This window comes from Manis javanica, chromosome 5 (genome assembly GCF_040802235.1).
Source record: "Manis javanica isolate MJ-LG chromosome 5, MJ_LKY, whole genome shotgun sequence".
Taxonomy (NCBI): domain Eukaryota; kingdom Metazoa; phylum Chordata; class Mammalia; order Pholidota; family Manidae; genus Manis; species Manis javanica.
In genome coordinates, this window is record NC_133160.1 from 112,310,024 (window position 1) to 112,326,711 (window position 16,688).

The window sequence follows — 16,688 nt, forward strand, 5'->3', positions numbered from 1 at the left end:
CACCACACGGACAGACAAGGTATTTCACGGGGAGGAGGACCACCAGAGAGACTACTCACTGTGAGCGCTGGCTGCTCACACAGAGAACCAAGGTCAAGTGAGACCACAGACAGGCATGGACTCATGGCAAGCCTGGGACCACAGGCATTTCATTAGCTCTGTCTCACTGCCCCTACCTCCTACCCAAGGCAGCTTCTGAGGACAGCTTCACGATATAAAAGGAGGCAAGGAGGTACGTCTCTTCAGCTCCTTTTAGGAACGCTTTAGGAACCAGCTCTTGACTGGGGAAAACAGAATGCTACCTCATTCTCTCTCAGTGTGATCCCCATTGGGGAGGTCTGCACGGAAAGCATTTGTGTGGGCTGCTGAATTTGAAGGTTTTATTTACAATTTTCCCTTTGCCTCTCAGTGTTTGCTCACCTGAGAAGCTAATAAGCAGTCACCTCTGGTGAGAGAGACTGATAATGAGCAAATACAGTGCATGGTGATGTACACTGCCCTCTATCTAGCTCCAAGGAAAAACCCAACAATCTCCAAGAGTTCTGTTGTGTTCTAAAGGAAAAAGGAGAACAAGACAAAGAAAACAGGAGTCTGCAGCACTGCCTGCCTGCCACAGCAGGAGTTAACGTGAGGATACAAATCTCCAGCAAACCACCCAAATTTGCAAATCCCATATTTGTAGCTCCCTGACTAGTATGCAAATGAATCTGGAGAGCAGATGGCAGTTTTCATTTACAGATCTAAGTGCCAAGGGAGCTGTCGCTCAGTCCCTTCGAAGAGCCCCAGCATAGGCCTGCCATAAAACCGGCAAGTGCCAGGTAAGAATAACGCAGCATACGGAAGGAAAAGACTGCCAAGAACCAGATTAGTTCTTCTCGTGCCACATTTTTTTCTGTATTATATATGCAAATGGTTGAATAAGGGGCCTACCTCTCAGCTGCAACCCTTCCCCTTCTAGGTCCTTTTCATTTAGAAGTGGTTTCCTCACCAGGAACCTCTCAATATCTAAGGTTGGCTACTCTGTACTTACTTCTTGGTGGGTTCCCAAGCCCAGAGGCAGAAGATTGGCCAGGGGTGCTCTTTACTCCCATGTCTTACTCACTCTGGTGTCCCAAGCACCCAGCACAAGCACCTTCTCAAACAACGTCCGCTGAATAAACCATGTCTCTGCTACACACTGCCATTAGGCCATAGGATATGAAATATTTTTAAACAGCATCCTTTACAGGACATGGAGTAACTGGAATCTGATGTTTTAATGACTAACTTAGTCATTTATATTTATTACATCTTGAGGCTTTTTAAAAAGGGAAGACCTCACTAAAATACACAGTATTTAAAGATCTAGCCCAAATAAACCCTGATATGGTGTTTTTAGTTTATGTTTAATCTTAGTTTATAGGAACTATACTTAAGCTGCATAGTTTTGAAGGTAATATTTGAATTAAATGCTTAGTTTGGTTGAGAATGCTTCTCCTTGGTGATTGTTTTATATTTTTTTAAGAACAAAGAATAGGGTAAAAAATATCTTGTTTGAGTTTCTTTTGGTGTGAGAGGCAAACATCTGTGAATCCAAGATGATATAAATCCAGGAATCCTAATATCCAACAATAGAGTTTAAGAGAATTATTCTTATCTCTTTTCCTTCATAGCATTTAAAAAAAAAAGTGGTAAAAAACCCATATTCTAGCCATTTTTAAGTGTTGAGTTCAGCAGTGTTAAGTGTATTTCCACTGTTGAGACACTTCTCCAGAGCTTATTCATCTTGCAAACCTAAAACTCTGTACCTACTCAGCAACTCCTCTTCCCTCCCACCCCGGCATCCCGCCCTGGCCCTGGTAACCACCATTCTACCTTGTTTCTATGAATCTGACTACTTTAGATACCTCAAATAAGTGGAGTCATAGAATATTTCTCTTTCTGTGACTGGCTTATTTCACTTATCATAATGTCCTTGCGGTTCATCCAGTTGTACCATGTGACAGCATTTACTTCCTTTTTAAGGCTGAATAACAACCCACTGTGTGTATATACCACATTTGGTTTATTCATTCATCAATGATCAGGTTGCTTCTACTTCTTGGCTACTGTGAATGATGCTGCTGTAAATATAGGCATGAAAGCACCTCTCAAGCTGCTGCTTTCAGTTCTTTTGGATACATACTCGGATTGTATCCAAATAAGATTGCTGGGTCATAGGGTAGTTCTATTTTTAATTTTTTGAGGAATCTCCACACTATTTTGCACAGCAGTTGTACCATTTTGCAATCCCACCAACAGGGCATGAGGGTTCCACTTTCTCCACATCCTCGCCAACACGTGTCTTTGGAGAAACGTCTATTTAAGTCCTTTTGTAATTGAACTATTTAATTTTTTGTGATTGTACAGTTTGACTTTAGATAGTTCTCTTTTGGCAGTGCTCTAGTTCAGTTTTCCCTTGTCTCTAGCTTTTAATCTACGCACCCAAACTAACCAAAGACCTCAACCTCACCCTGAACACCTTCATTTGAGGCACAGCCAACTACAGGAGCAAGTGCATGTAACTGCGGATGGCTGCTCTTGGCGGTACAGGAGCTGACTTAATACCACTCCCTGACAATGCTGGCTGCTTCTAGGTGACAGCACTGAGTTATCGAGAAGGTGAATATAGAGAAAGAAGGTAACGATGATTGAATGGAATATAAGACAAGGAATTAGCTTGAAAAAACAGGAAGGCAATAGGGAGGGTCTAAACATAACATATTATCACTAGTAATACCAGATTACAGGAGATAGCCCTAGGATGCTACGTTAAAACTACATACAGGTATTTGGTTCAGAGGACATTCTCTTTAGAAATTTCTACTTATTAAGCTCTATGTAACAGTTCAAAAATTCAAATTCCAAAAAGAGGTCCATGATACTTTTCTACCTAGGGGAACTGACTTTGATGGTAAAAATTTTTTAATGATTTTCCTGTTATCTACCCCTAAGTGCCTAAAAATTATAATTCTGGAGCTTTATTTTTTGCCACAAATGCTTCCTACGAGTTTTTCTTGCTCTGTGAAGCTGCTTATAAACTGGTCATTCTTCCCCTAGTGCTTTAGTCATTAGACTTGATCCTTTGTCCCAAGAACTGGAAGAGATCAGCCACTAGAGAGGCCCTGTGTGTAAGAGCCATACGCTAAGCCTGAGAACATATCCATCAACTGTTCTGATGCTGAACTTATTAGGCAATCATCGCCACAACAGCACACATTCAAAACCTATTTTGAATCCATATTCTTAGAGAAAGTCATCTATAAATAAAAAAATAAAAAGTTCCCCACAACCTAGACAAGTTGAAAAGGCAGCCCATGGCACTATGAAACATCACAATATCACATTTCAATTTCTTGTAGACAGTAAAAGGAGCACATAACTCCAGCAGCATTCCTGAGGCAGGGGACGTCCTATGTACACACATACCTGGATCCAGGGCCAGCCAAATAACATGGATCCCTCACAAGACCAAGTCCACTGCTGTTCCCCAAAAGCAAATCCTTGAAACACAGAAGAGGTACAGTGTTATCACCAACAGAACAGGCATTTAAACTTACCAAAGGGGTGGAGCTCAACAAGGGAGCAAACACTTTTTGGAGGTCTGCTCTTTATTGTCAGGCACACTGGTAGCCCTGTCACATACTATCCTGTTTTGCCCGCAAGCCCCAGAAGTACTGTTAACCCCACCCCCTCGACAGGAGACACACCCAAAGAGGTTAACTTTCCCAAGATCACAAGTTAGGATGTGAATGTCCGTGTCTCACCAGGTGCCCCTTCGAACAAGGGCAATTTCTAAGCAAGAGAATCTTGATACATAATCTCCAGGGTTCAAAACAGCTACTGTTCTTGAAATGAAATGGTAGAAATTAATTGAAAGAGGCAAGCTTTTGAAAAAGCAACAGGGAATATGGGACATGACAAGAAAAGGATAGTTTATTGAGTTTAGCAAAACTTTCAAATGTTTTGACTTAAAATTAGAGAAGATGTGAATCTGGCTAGTAATCAGGTTGCAATATATTCTCTCTGGGAAAAACATCTCACTCACATGTAATATCAATTAACTGGGGATTTTTCAGGGGTATTCATTACTTGCTTTTTATAAGGGTACAACACATGGTTTCCTGAAAGGGCTGTGGGTCAGTTTTTGCTAGTATAAAACTTGGCTCATGTGTATAGATTCCCGATGAAGACAATGATGTTGCTATTGATAACATATTTAACTCTCAATTATTTATAATAGGACCTAAGTAGAAAACAGAAAAATTAAACTCACATATGATCCCTAAACAAGTTCAGCAATTTATTTCCCCATTTTCTCTTTCCAAAGGGCTAACTGCTTTCTACCTCCTTTATCCAATTTTTTTTTTTTTTGCCCTGTCAGTGGTAGAGGTACTAAAACTCAGTAAAAAAGAGCCAAAGGTGGTAGTAAGCCTGAAGAAACACCTGAATATTATTAGTAATCGCAGCTATCCTTTACTGCATTTACTGAGAACCAGAACACTCTGCTAAGTACCTTACAATCCTCAAATTATGTGCCTCAAGTTGTTAGGTAACTGGCATTTCTTCTGCAATTTACTCTTATCAGTGAGGAGAGGGGAGGTGATGGTAACTGCAACCTAGAGAGGTTAAGTATCTTACCATAGTTAAATAAGTGGAGGAGCTAGGATTCAAATCATGATCTCTTCAAAGTCGAAGATCTTTACTTGGAATCTTTAACAGAGGGAGTGGTGGCTGGGCTGAATGCAATCAGACTTAAATGCTTTGAGAAACAGGAGTTCCACATGTCTCGATTTGCTCAAATATCACTATAGGGAATGGGAATCCCTGCACTCCCCCTCAAAGACTCAGAAACTTTGTGCTTCCCCCTAACTGCATAAACAGAATTTAGACAGAGGTCCTGCTCCAGGAAGACAGCCATCACCATAGATAACTACATCACCGTATGAACTTGGTAGCCAGAGAGGAATGTGGTGGTCTGTAAAAAATTCCTCTCGCTCACTGTTGCTGTGTGGCTCAGCAAACATGTTTACCCAACATTAACTCTTTCATATTCCTGTGAATTGCTTCCCTTTTCCTTTGAACTTTCAGACCTCTACCCCCTTTTTCTCAGTTCAGGATGACATACATACCTCTTGTCCCTGTCTTTGGCATCTCATGTCTATGGATTCCCCCCCATATGAATGTAATTTGACTTCAGTTTTTCTCTCCTGTTAATCTGTCTCATGTCAATTTGATTCTTAGACCAGCTATAAGAACCTTGAGGGGCAGAGGAGATTTCTTCCTCCCAACACTAGTAAAAGCCCAAGGAGAATAAATATATGTTCTATTTACTTGCTTTGATTTGGGCATATACTCACTGCCAAAGATATGATTTTCTATAAACTGGTAAGAAATATAAAGTACTTATGGCAATTTAAGAAAAAGCAGTGGCTGCTGGAGAAATACCAAGTATAGAGTTATACTAACAGATACTTATTAAGGGTATATTTGCTTTTGTTAATTATTTCTGACTTCTCATGACTGACTGAAGAATAGTTATTCTTCTTCATTTGGCCTGGTACTTAAAACCACAAGCCTAAAGTCTATTGAATTCCAATCCTTACTCTTGCTATGGGTTCTGAGTTGGATATCCTAATATCTCTGTGACCAAAGAAATAGAAAGACAACGGTACTCACCTGCTTTGGAATATCAGCTTTGATTATCTGCTAAAATTAGAAACCCATTTGAAAAAATCTTAAAAATGTTATTTAAAAGTATATAACAATAACCAATAAATATTAAAATGAAACCAACTCATTGCCTAAAGTTTCAAATATGTTTAACTCTCACCTCCCTTAACCTTCTCAGCCTTTTTCATTCAGGGAGGCAGCATGATATAGTGACTTTGAAGACACTGGCATCAAACAATATGGGGTCAAAACCTCACTCCCACTACTTGGGGCAAATTTCTCACCTTTCTGTGCTTCGGTTACCTGATCTGTAATGGTGAAATAACAATAGTGTCTTGTGAATGGGTTTCAGCCCCAGGGCAAGTTCGCTATGGGTTCAATGTGACCAAAGAAATTGACAGCAAAACATTCTTGGGGTGAAAGGGTTATACCCAACTTTATTTCCAGGTGGCAGGTCAGTCACTAGAATCCCATTCACTCAGAGCGAGTCTGTATCCAGCAAGCTGGTCTCTGCCTCTGGGTCCCTGTGTCTGCACAGCCGTCCTCTGGGCCTCTCTGCCTGCACAGCTGTCCCGCACAGCCGTTCTCTGGGCCTCTCTGCAGTTGTCCAGCACAGCAGTCCTCTGGGCCTCTGTCCTTGGCGCTGCCACCACTCCAGCCTCTGCTCTGCTCTCCTGCAGCCTTGCAGCCCCGCCACCGTGTTGCACCCAGAGTACTGGATGGAGCTCTTTATATAGAGTCAACAGCCATGTATTGCCCACAGGTGTGCAGTGAGCTAGTCAACCAGGGCCAGGTGAGAATCCTGGCCACAGGAACTCTTTTATCCACATTCCACCCCTCCAGGATTCTCTCCTCTCAATCTATGTGCCCTGAGTCCTCTGCAATGGTTCCTGGGCAAGGAAGCTCGAACATTGTTCTCCAGCCTCTCCAGCAAAAAGTCTTGCAGACACACAGGCTGGACTCGTGGCTCTGTCTCTGGCCTCTGCCTCTTTGGTCTTAATGGCTGGAACTGCTGCTCTGGTTTCAGTTGTTGTCATAGCTCCAGTAAGATCTTATTTGGCTTCCCATCTAATTTCCTTCCATCTACTCCTGCCCATTATCAAATCAACCCACATCTGGGTCCTTGCAATCCTCATGGGGCCCCTCAAATTCCTCCTGTAACAGGACTTATTTCTTTCCAGGTTCTCGTTGCTTCAGATACTGTACGTGTCACCTCACGTTTTGTGATCACTGCCTCAAGGCAGGCTGCACTGTCAGGGAAGACAGCTTTCCCATCTCTGATCCCAACAGAACAATTCCATCCACCCCTAGGTCCCACAGCCACCGGCTCAGCCTGAGTATAGGGGCAGACCATAGAGTGCTCCACGACCTGGGGAGGGGGCTGCTCCTCTCCTTGGGAGACTTTCAGCTGCTGGGTCTTTATTTTCTTTACAACCACTGGGCATGCTTTCAATACAGGAGGGGCCAGTGCCTGTGGCACCACCCCTTCATCCTTCCCCAGCTCCTCCATTTCTGGGGCTGATGGCACCTTTCTCTCCACTCCCCCAGGTGCCTCCTCTGCTACAGTGCCTCGCAGCAATGCCAGCTCAGTCTTCAGAAGGTCTCTTACCTTCAGCTCAATGCTTCACAGCTGACGTTCTCATGCCATCTCTACCTGTGCTTCCCTCAGGAGTTCGTCTTTTTCCTTGATGGCCTCTTCCTCCTTCAGAACACCTGGCAGCACTGCCATCTCGCCTCCAATGGCACCTTGCTGCCAGTGCTCTCATGCTGCCTCCTCTCACATCAATGCCATCTCCTTACTTAGGGAATCCACAGAAATTTGCAGCTTGCGTTCTTGTGCCGCCATTTCTTGGGTCTCCTCTGTAGACTTTTTTAATACTGTGAGAAGCAGCTAACCCACAGTCCCCGTTGCCTCACGGGCACTCTGCTTCTCAAAGGATCTACTTATTATACCAAGGGTCACCCCTGCCCTGCTGCCTCAGGTATCACCTCCACTTGCCTCCAGTCCTGGGGTGGGGCCCAGTCCTCTAGGAGGCAAGCCACCTCAGACCACATACCCACTGGGGGACGATCCACTGTCTCCCTATTCACAGGGGCAGCCCGCTGAAGCACCCCTCCCATAAGGGCAGCCTGTCTTTTTCCTTGGTCAACAATGAACCCTGCTGACTACACCAATTGCCTTGCCAATGGGTTTCACCCTGGGCAAGTTCACTATGGATTCAGTGTGACCAAAGAAATTGATAGCAAAATGTGCTTGGGGTGAAAGGGTTATACCCAACTTTATTTCCAGGTGGCAGGTCAGTCACTAGAATCCCATTCACTCAGGGCAAGTCTGCATGCAGCAAGCCAGTGGTCCTCTGGGCCCCTCTGTCTGCACAGCTGTCCCACACAGCTGTCCTCTGGGCCTCTCTGCACAGTCGTCCCGCACAGCCATCCTCTGGGCCTCTCTGCACAGTCGTCCGGCACAGCCCTCCTCTGGGCCTCTCTGCACAGCCATCCTGCACAGCCATCCTCTGGGCCTCTCTGCATAGTCGTCCGGCACAGCCCTCCTCTGGGCCTCTCTGCACAGTCATCCCACACAGCCGTCGTCTGGGCCTCTCTGCACAGTCATCCCACACAGCCCTCCTCTGGGCCTCTCTGCACAGTCATCCGGCACAGCCCTCCTCTGGGCCTCTCTGCACAGTCATCCGGCACAGCCCTCCTCTTGGCCTTTCTGCAGTCGTCCTGCACAGCCATCCTCTGTGCCTCTGTGCACAGTCATCCCGCACAGCAGTTCTCTGGGCCTCTCTGCACAGTCATCCGGCACAGCCATCCTCTGGGCCTCTCTGCACAGTCATCCGGCACAGCCCTCCTCTGGGCCTCTCTGCAGTCATCCGGCACAGCCCTCCTCTGGGCCTCTCTGCAGTCATCCGGCACAGCCCTCCTCTGGGCCTCTCTGCACAGTCATCCCGCACAGCCATCCTCTGGGCCTCTCTGCACAGTCGTCCCGCACAACTGTCCTGTGGGCCTCTGTCCTTGGCGCTGCCATCACTCCAGCCTCTGCTCTGCTCTCCTGCAGCCTTGCAGCCCTGTCACCATGTCACACCCAGAGCACTGGGTGGAGCTCTTTTATATAGAGTCAACAGCCATGTATTGCCCACAGGTGTGCAGTGAGCTAGTCAACCAGGGCCAGGTGAGAATCCTGGCCACAGGAACTCTCATTTTATCCACAAATAGTATCTACCTTTTTGCATAAATATAAGGATTGATTTTTATGCTTATCAAACATAGTACACTACACAGCTGGTTATTATTAGCTATTTGTAACTTTACATTCTGTGGAAGTTGATTGTTATTTATGCACAAGTTTGAATGGGTGTTTGGTGAGAGGTGCTAAAATGATTCACATGCTGCATCCTGCAGAATGAAGCCTACATCCAACACTGGGAAACCCATTGAGCAATTTCCTCAGCAACTAAATGATGGTTATCATGTCATCACATGGTGAATGTTTAATATGTCAGGAACCAAGGTCTCTGAAAATAGAATAAGAACTAGAGGAATCTCTGGCTTAGCATCTGGAAAATAAATTCCCAACTGGGAGTCTTATTTCTCTGAAAGGTTTCTTTTTACAAGCTTCTGCTGTATTGTAGATCTATGTGATGAATAGCTGCCAATTTTTGTCTCCAAGGCAGAAATGTTTGGATCTTTTTCTGTAGCCTTGTAGGGCCCACCCACTTTTAAAAGGTTAAGTTTTCCAAAGTCTCATAGAAAGAGGAAATAGGCAACAATCTGATGTTCTCTTCAGCTCCATCACTAACATCCATTTATTCTGTAGTTTAATCTTTCAGCTGAAGAGGAATTAAAGGAGGGGTAATGGGAGGCCAGAAGTTTCAGAGAGGACCGCAGCTGGCTAAGGAGAGGCCCAGGGCTGCTGAGTATCTGAGCAGGTCTCAGGCTAAGTGGTGGCAGCCTTCTGCAGTCATTAGTTCAGGCCTAAGAATGATCACTTTTTATAAACAGAGGAATTGATTTCCATGGTGACCTTGTTTTAGAGGCAGAAACCATCCTAATGGATTTTTGAAAAGGAGCTGAATTCTTGTCAAAGGCTTGTAAAATCCTGCTCTATTACCATCTGGCTGGCAGGAGCAAGTAGCATTTGTTCAGGATGCCATGGACTGAGCAAGCACCAGAAATAGACTCCATACTTTGGGTTTAACTTAAGACAGTCTCTACAAAGTCACTTAATTTCTCAGACTTCTTGAAAGCTGGGATGAAAAAAATCCTTATTGAACACCTTCACCAAACCTTAATGATAATGGTAAATTTCCTGGAATTTATTTCAAATAAAAACCCAGAATATCTTGAAATAATAACCACAATAATTATGTGGAGACCAGTTTTTTCTTTTTTTTTTTAACTAGTTCTACAAATAAGATAGATGGTGGCTGTATGAAAAAGATGCCAGGAGCAGACCTCCTCATGGACCAGGCAAGGTCTGGTTTCTGGGTGGGAGGATGAGAAAAGGAAGCTAAGAACACAGTCCTGGCACAATTACAACCTAGGAGGTGATAACCTATTTTCACAATTTGTAGGAACAAAGCAGCACATCTCAAGTATTTCATTTTGAAATATTTTCCCCATCTGGCATCATATTCCTCAAGTTAAATAATATCTAAATAAGAAAGTCTGTTGAAAAGATTAGAAATAATGTTTTTAGTTGTCTTTCTAAAAAATTTTTCAAATAATATTATTTGAGATTTGGAGAAATCATTTCACTTCTTTGTACCACCTATGTTTTAGCTCTACTTCCCAATTTACCAGGCTTGAAAAATATTGGGGGGAAGACAGGGGAGGCAAAATAACATTCATAGCCATCCAGCCCATCTCCCAAGAGGGAATAATGACATCCAGTGGGGAATAAAGAACAGAAGATGATCTGGTTTTTGCCTAAACATTTCTATTTTTTTTTAGAACATGGGAAGAGGAGTGAAGAAAATGTTTGGATTGCTATGCAGTACATTACTGAAGTCCCTCAAACTAGCTGAAGTTGCGTCTTACATACATGGATTTATGCTTGTTTTAGTGGTAAGTAGCTCTATTCTTCATTCTGAGGGGAGTAAGGCAGCTAGTGAAGGCATATGGAGGATTGCTTTTATAGATTGGTGTGTTGGGGGGGCACTTATACTGGGGAGGAAATATTTCTAGATATTTCTAAACAGAAAATATCTAGATGAGAGTGATATCTTTTCTTAAGGATGTGTATATGTGTGTTTCAGAAGCAGCACAGCATATAAACTTATCTGGTAGCAAGGGCCGAATATTTGTCTGATGCTGTTTCCTCCAAAGAATGCCTCCCACACATGACCCCCCCATCCTTTGTCAACATTCTGCCCAGCCTTTAGAGTCTGGTTCAAGAGAAGCTTTCTTAGATCCCTTCAGCTGGAATGAATCACTTCCCTTCCACAGCATATTATCTGTCACTGTTCCTAAAGCATTCACTAGTCAGGTTAGTTACTTAGAAAGTTTATATTCCTTGCTCAGTTGTGAAGTCCAGAAAGGCATGGGCCGTTTTCCTTTGTGTTTCCTTCAATCCTGCAATACAGTGCTTTTCACACAACATATGCTCTACAAATGCTTGTTAAAAGACTGACTTCTCTCCTGGGGAAAACAGAAGTTGAGAAGAGGTCATGGAGGGGTATTGTCCCCTATGCTAATATGTATATGAATTCCTAGTATCTCCTTAGGTGGGAAGGAAACCATGGAGCAGGCCACTGATCAACAGTGCAAGTGGAGCATGAGGATTGGCTATTAGGGAAATCAGTCGACTCCAGCCATCTCAGTATTTGGGTTCTATCCCTACCTCTGCCTGAAATTTTTAATGGAAAGCACTTCATGATCTTTGTATAGTTTGGAGCCTTTTTACACTAGAAAATCCTTTTATGTGAGAATATGAAAGTCTAATTCTCCTATTTCACCACATAGTGCACAGAAAGAACTCAGATGGAAGTGAGATAAAGGTTTGATGTGGATAATGTACTCTACTGCATAGGATGATTTTGAGGACTAATGATACAATGTAAAACATACTTAGCTGAGGGCCAGAAACTCAAAAACCAACTATTAAAGTCAATAGCTACTTAATATGTAAATGTAGAAGTCCAATAGAAACAGAGAGGGTGCTAAGCTAAAATCTTTAAAATACTGAGACATAGCCTTTATTCCATAAATTAAAAAAAAATGAAACACCAAAATAGCAAAAAAGATAATCCCTAGATTTTCCTAACCAAGCATTCTTGTACAGAGAGGTGGTTAACTTCTTAAAATGAAATATACATATGCACATATATATCTATATAAGGTATCTATACAGCTATGTACATAGCTATACATATCTCTATAGCTCTTTAGGCATCATATGGGGGGGGTTACTGATCAAGAAATCACCTCATGAAAACAAATGCTACTCTTGCATGTAACAGGAAAACTGAAGTGGGGAAGAAGGGTTAGGGGACTGTATTAGAGCTTCTAGGATGGAAGGGCCAATCCTAGGACCTACTGGCTGCACCTACCTGGCACTTCTTGTCTGCAACAGGAGATGAACGTGATCTCATGTGGACAGGGACGGCCAGGACGTCCGAGCGTTCCAGAAGGTCCTCAGCTGACATAGACTTCCCGGCCCTCCTGGCCGCGGCCCCCCATGAGGAAGGCTCCCCAGGTGTCCTGTCCACTCTCGGGGTGCCCTTCAGCCCGCAGCTTGCTCCGCTGAGCACCTCCTTTGGAGCTTGTCCCCCACGTCGCCATTCTCCAAGGTGGCGGCCGCCGGCAAAGGAGCTGCTGCGATCTCTGGGGGCCCGCGGGGGCTCCTCCTCGCCCCCGGCTGGGACCAGCAGCAAGGCAGCCTCCCTGCGGGGCTGCAGGCTCGGCTCCCACAGCGAGCAGAGGCTGGAGGCCGAGGAGAGGCGGGGGCCTCCGGGAAGCATGGGGTTGGCCTGGAGGGAGGTGCCCTGGGCACGCCCAGGCTCCGGGAGGCCGCAGCCTGTGGCAGAGGAGGGCCGCCTGCCCGTCTTGCGCTGAACGTAGTCAGCCAGGGCGCTCTGCTGGAACTGCTTCAGCTCGGGCCCAGACAGGTTGAGCGTGGAACAGGCCTTGCCTTCGCGCTCAAAGATGCGGCGCCGGTCAGCCACTGTGTTCTCCGGGAAACGCAGCCCCTTCCTCTGCGGGCTCGGGGGTGCTGGTGCGCCCTCCTCCGAGACGCCCACTTCGTTCATCTTCTCCGGCTCTGAGTAGGAGCGCTTCTTCTGCTCGGGGGTCAGGCGCCGGCGCGGACCTCTCCGCACGGCAGGGAGCGCGGGTAGGGCCGGGTCTTCCTCGGCGGGGGTCACACTGTGCCGCTCACGCGGGGTGTGCGGGGAGGCGGAGGCTGGCGCCTCCGGGCTCCGCAGTCCCCCCTGGGCCGAGGTGGGCCGCAGCAGCCGGGGCCTCGAGGCAGCGGGTGCCCCCAGCTCAAGGTCCCGGCGACGAAAGGAGGTGGCCCCCAGGACGCGGCACTGTGCATCCTTGATGCTGTTCCGGTAGGCACGGCTGAAGGGGGCATCCAGCACAGGTGATTCGGGCGTGCCAGGCCTGTCGTCCTGCCACATGGCCTCCTCCTCGGCCTCGCTGAAGAGCTGGAAGGTGCTCTGGCTGCGGAGCAGGCGAGTGTCCCGCCTTGGGGGCTCACTGCCTCGGGGTGGGGGTCCACGGCCGACGTCTATACCCCTCCTCAGCTGTTGACCACATGGTTGCCAGCAAACCTCTTCCAGCTTTGGCTCCCTGCTTTTGAAGTGCTGCTCCCCATTGCCTAGGGGTTCAGTGGACTCAGAAAAACGGATATTGGTTGTTGTCTCCTCCAAGTCATTCCCCAAAGGATTGGAAGTTGGAACCGTCTTGCCGGCCCTGTAGCTATGTCCATAACTGGAGCTACCCACACTCGGGGGTGTCTGGTTGCCCTGCTCTCGCTGCTCAATCTTGGAAACCTTCTCCAGCACGGAGCAGTGAGGCTTCCCGTACTGAAAGCCCTGCAGAGCTGGAGCACAGCCTGAGCTGAGCCTCCTCCGGCTCAGACTGGTTGCTTGCTGGTGGGGTGGGGAGGGCGGCTCCTCATGCCGTGGGTCTGTACTGTGTAAGGAGGTGGAGGCACTGGTTCTCCCCTCAGGCCTTGGGTAGGAAACTGGCCTGTCCAGATGGCTCCTGTGATCAGGAACAGCTTGCTTTCCAGAGTCCTCTGCCTTGGTGTTGACTGCATAGGTGAGCCGGCTATCCAGGGAGCCCTCCTCCGCCCCCTCTCCTAGCTCCAGGCTGTTTTGCCTTCTTAGACTCTCAGGAATGTTCTGGAGAGAAGAGAAGGCTGACTTGGTCCTGCCAAAGTTGCTTGACAGGCTCTGGCCTAGGCCTTCTCTCTCCAGCCTCTGCCGGAGGTTGGCGTTGTGGTCTTGGTAGAAATCACTGTCCCGAGGCTCTGAGGGCCTGGAAGATCTCCTGTCCTCACCCACCTGCCAGGCCTGAGTCTGAGGGGATTGGAGGCTATGGTAATCAGAATATGGTCTGTTGCTGTGGGTGTTCGGTCTCTCACTGGCATGTGGACTGCTGCCCTGGAGAGTTGTGAGATGTCTCTTCAGGGAGACATCCTGCTCATTTTCAGGCACTGATGGGAAACAGACTTTGTGGGGAGCACATCTGGCTGAAGTTTCAGGTTTCCTTTCTATTGGGGACACTGAGTCATGTTCTAGAGGCTGGTAGAAGGCAAACCCAGGCCTGCTAGATCCATTTTGGTTCCCATTCTCATCAAGAGCAGCCATCTTGTCACAAGTTCCCTGAGGAGCTGCATATCCATTCTCCTTGGCCAGGGCAGGGTACAGCGTGCCATTGCTACCCATGGAGGGCTGGGGCACCTGGGCAAAGTGTGGCTCCAGGGAAGGTACTGAGTAGACGCTGGTGGGCAGCAGAGGTTGTCCAGGCTGAGGCTTCTGGGTGTGATTATGCTTGGGCTTCACTGGGGGGCTATTCTCCGGACTCTTCTCTGGTACAGTATGCAGCTGTTCCTCTACGAAGGGAGATTTCAGGGAGCCTGCAGAGTTTGCTTGAGGCCGGCAGAACCGTTTTTGATCAAGGCTAGACCAAGAGTTTGGCCGCTCTCGGTGTCGAAATGCTGCATAGCTATCACTCCGAGCTGGGGGCAGGGGCGCATTGACTTTAGCAGGTGAGTGGTAAGTGGCAATCCCCAAGGCACCGGAACCCTGCCGACTCCACAGTGGGGCTGGTGCTCCCTTGTACCGAGGAACATTATGCCGTTTCTCATAGCCCTGATCATCTGCTGATGCTCGAGCCTCCCTACCTTGGAGAAGCAGGGCTGAAGAGTTCACCTCGTACTCTGCTGAGACGCCCCTCTGAGAATCATAGACTGTCTTGACGTAGTGAATGTCTGCCTGCCTCATCCCTTCTAGAAGGCCACCTCGAGAAGTGGTGTCCAGGGAGCTCGATCGCTCCTGGCCAGGGATGCCAGGGGGTGGATACTCCAGGATGCTAGAGCTGGTGGAGAAGGAGCTGTAAGCTGAGTCTCTCTTGCTGTGGAGGTGGCTGAGCTGGTCAATGCTGCTGCTGGACTTGGCAGGGGAAAGAAGATGGCAGGGTGGGTAGCCCCCAGTGGGCTCCAGGCTCTCCATGCTCCCCTGGGAGCTGCACTGGTCAGGGCTCTGCCTCAAGTAAGCATGGTCATAGTTGGAAAGGTCACTTGTAGAGGAGCTGGAAGAAAGGGAGACAAAGCAGTGAGCACCGCTGCATCATTACTGTGTAGTAGGCTTTTGGTAGGCTCACAGGCACAGGACCCAGCTTATAAATATGCTCTTGTGCCGCATGTTTGGTTTGGGGGAGGGTGGGTGACAAGGGCCATATTTGGGCCTTGCTTGGCCACCCTGTTGTGTCGCCAGTAGGAGTAATTGCCCAACGCTGTAACCTATGTGCCTCTAATTAATCACACAGGCATGCAAGGGGAGGAATGGGGAGCAGAGAGGAAGTCATGTGGCCTTTGGGCACTGGCAGCAAATGGATGTGATTTGCTACATGCTGGAAATGGCATTCTGCATGTGCCAAGAAATGAGAGAGACGGGAGAGGAAAGGAGAAAGGAAGAGGAGGAAGAATGATGGAGACTGAAATTTTTGTCTTTCTGGACTGTTTGGGACTAAAAGGAAAAGCTTAGTAAGGGATGCAGCATGTGGAAGGGTGAGGGAAACTACGTGCGCATGTGTATGTTTTTAGTTGATATCTTTCCTTTTTATGGATTGGAAGGGTTACGCCCTGGCAATCTTCCTGGAATCTCAAATGTACAAGAGACAATTTGTTTGTGGCGAGGAAGCTAAACACAAAACTGAATGAGAGAAATAGAAATTAGTCAGAAAAAGCTGGTGCGAGAGGAAGACTTTATAAGAAGTCTTAATTAACCACAGGATTCTATCCCCTGTGGATGACTTTCCAAAGCTGAGCAAAGCCTCCTTCATATGCTTAGGAGGGTCAGACCTTGTCATTTATGAGCTTCTCCAGGTGGTTTTCAGATCCTGCCCAGGAAAGGGGGAATGGTGCTCAATCCTCACATGGCACATCCCAGAAAGTTGCCTCAAAACTACTTATAATTAGTTTAATTATAAACTCAGAATATATTTCACCTGGCATTTTTGGAAAGGGACAGCATATAAAAAGGAATTCGTTCAAAAAAATCAAGGAGCAGCCTCCTTAGTTCAAACATTTGTGACTCACTATTCTCTAATAAATCAGTAAGAGTTCTTGCCTAAGATTTTCCATTTTTAAATAGATAGGCATTTAAACACCATTAAAATCCACAGATCTATTATTATATTTCTAGATCCCATGTGGGAAAATATGGTGTCTTATAAAATATAGCAACCTACTTCAAGAATGTAATTTTTCTCTATCAGAAAGTCAACGGACTGAATGGAGCAACCTTTCTGGGAGGGACAGGGAT

General features: G+C 46.7%; 1 protein-coding gene across 13 annotated transcripts in view; it reads right to left on the bottom strand.

The window, feature by feature from the left end:
- Positions 1-16,688, bottom strand: part of SHROOM3 (shroom family member 3) — a 186,916-nt gene that overhangs the window by 18,419 nt on the left and 151,809 nt on the right. For all 13 annotated transcript variants that reach the window (XM_073237435.1, XM_037003180.2, XM_037003179.2 and 10 more), the window contains 2 exons: positions 12,243-15,453; positions 3,448-3,521 (listed from right to left, as the gene is read on the bottom strand). In XM_073237435.1, coding sequence (XP_073093536.1) covers positions 3,448-3,521; positions 12,243-15,453 — 3,285 coding nt within the window. The remainder of the gene's footprint in view (positions 1-3,447; positions 3,522-12,242; positions 15,454-16,688) is intronic.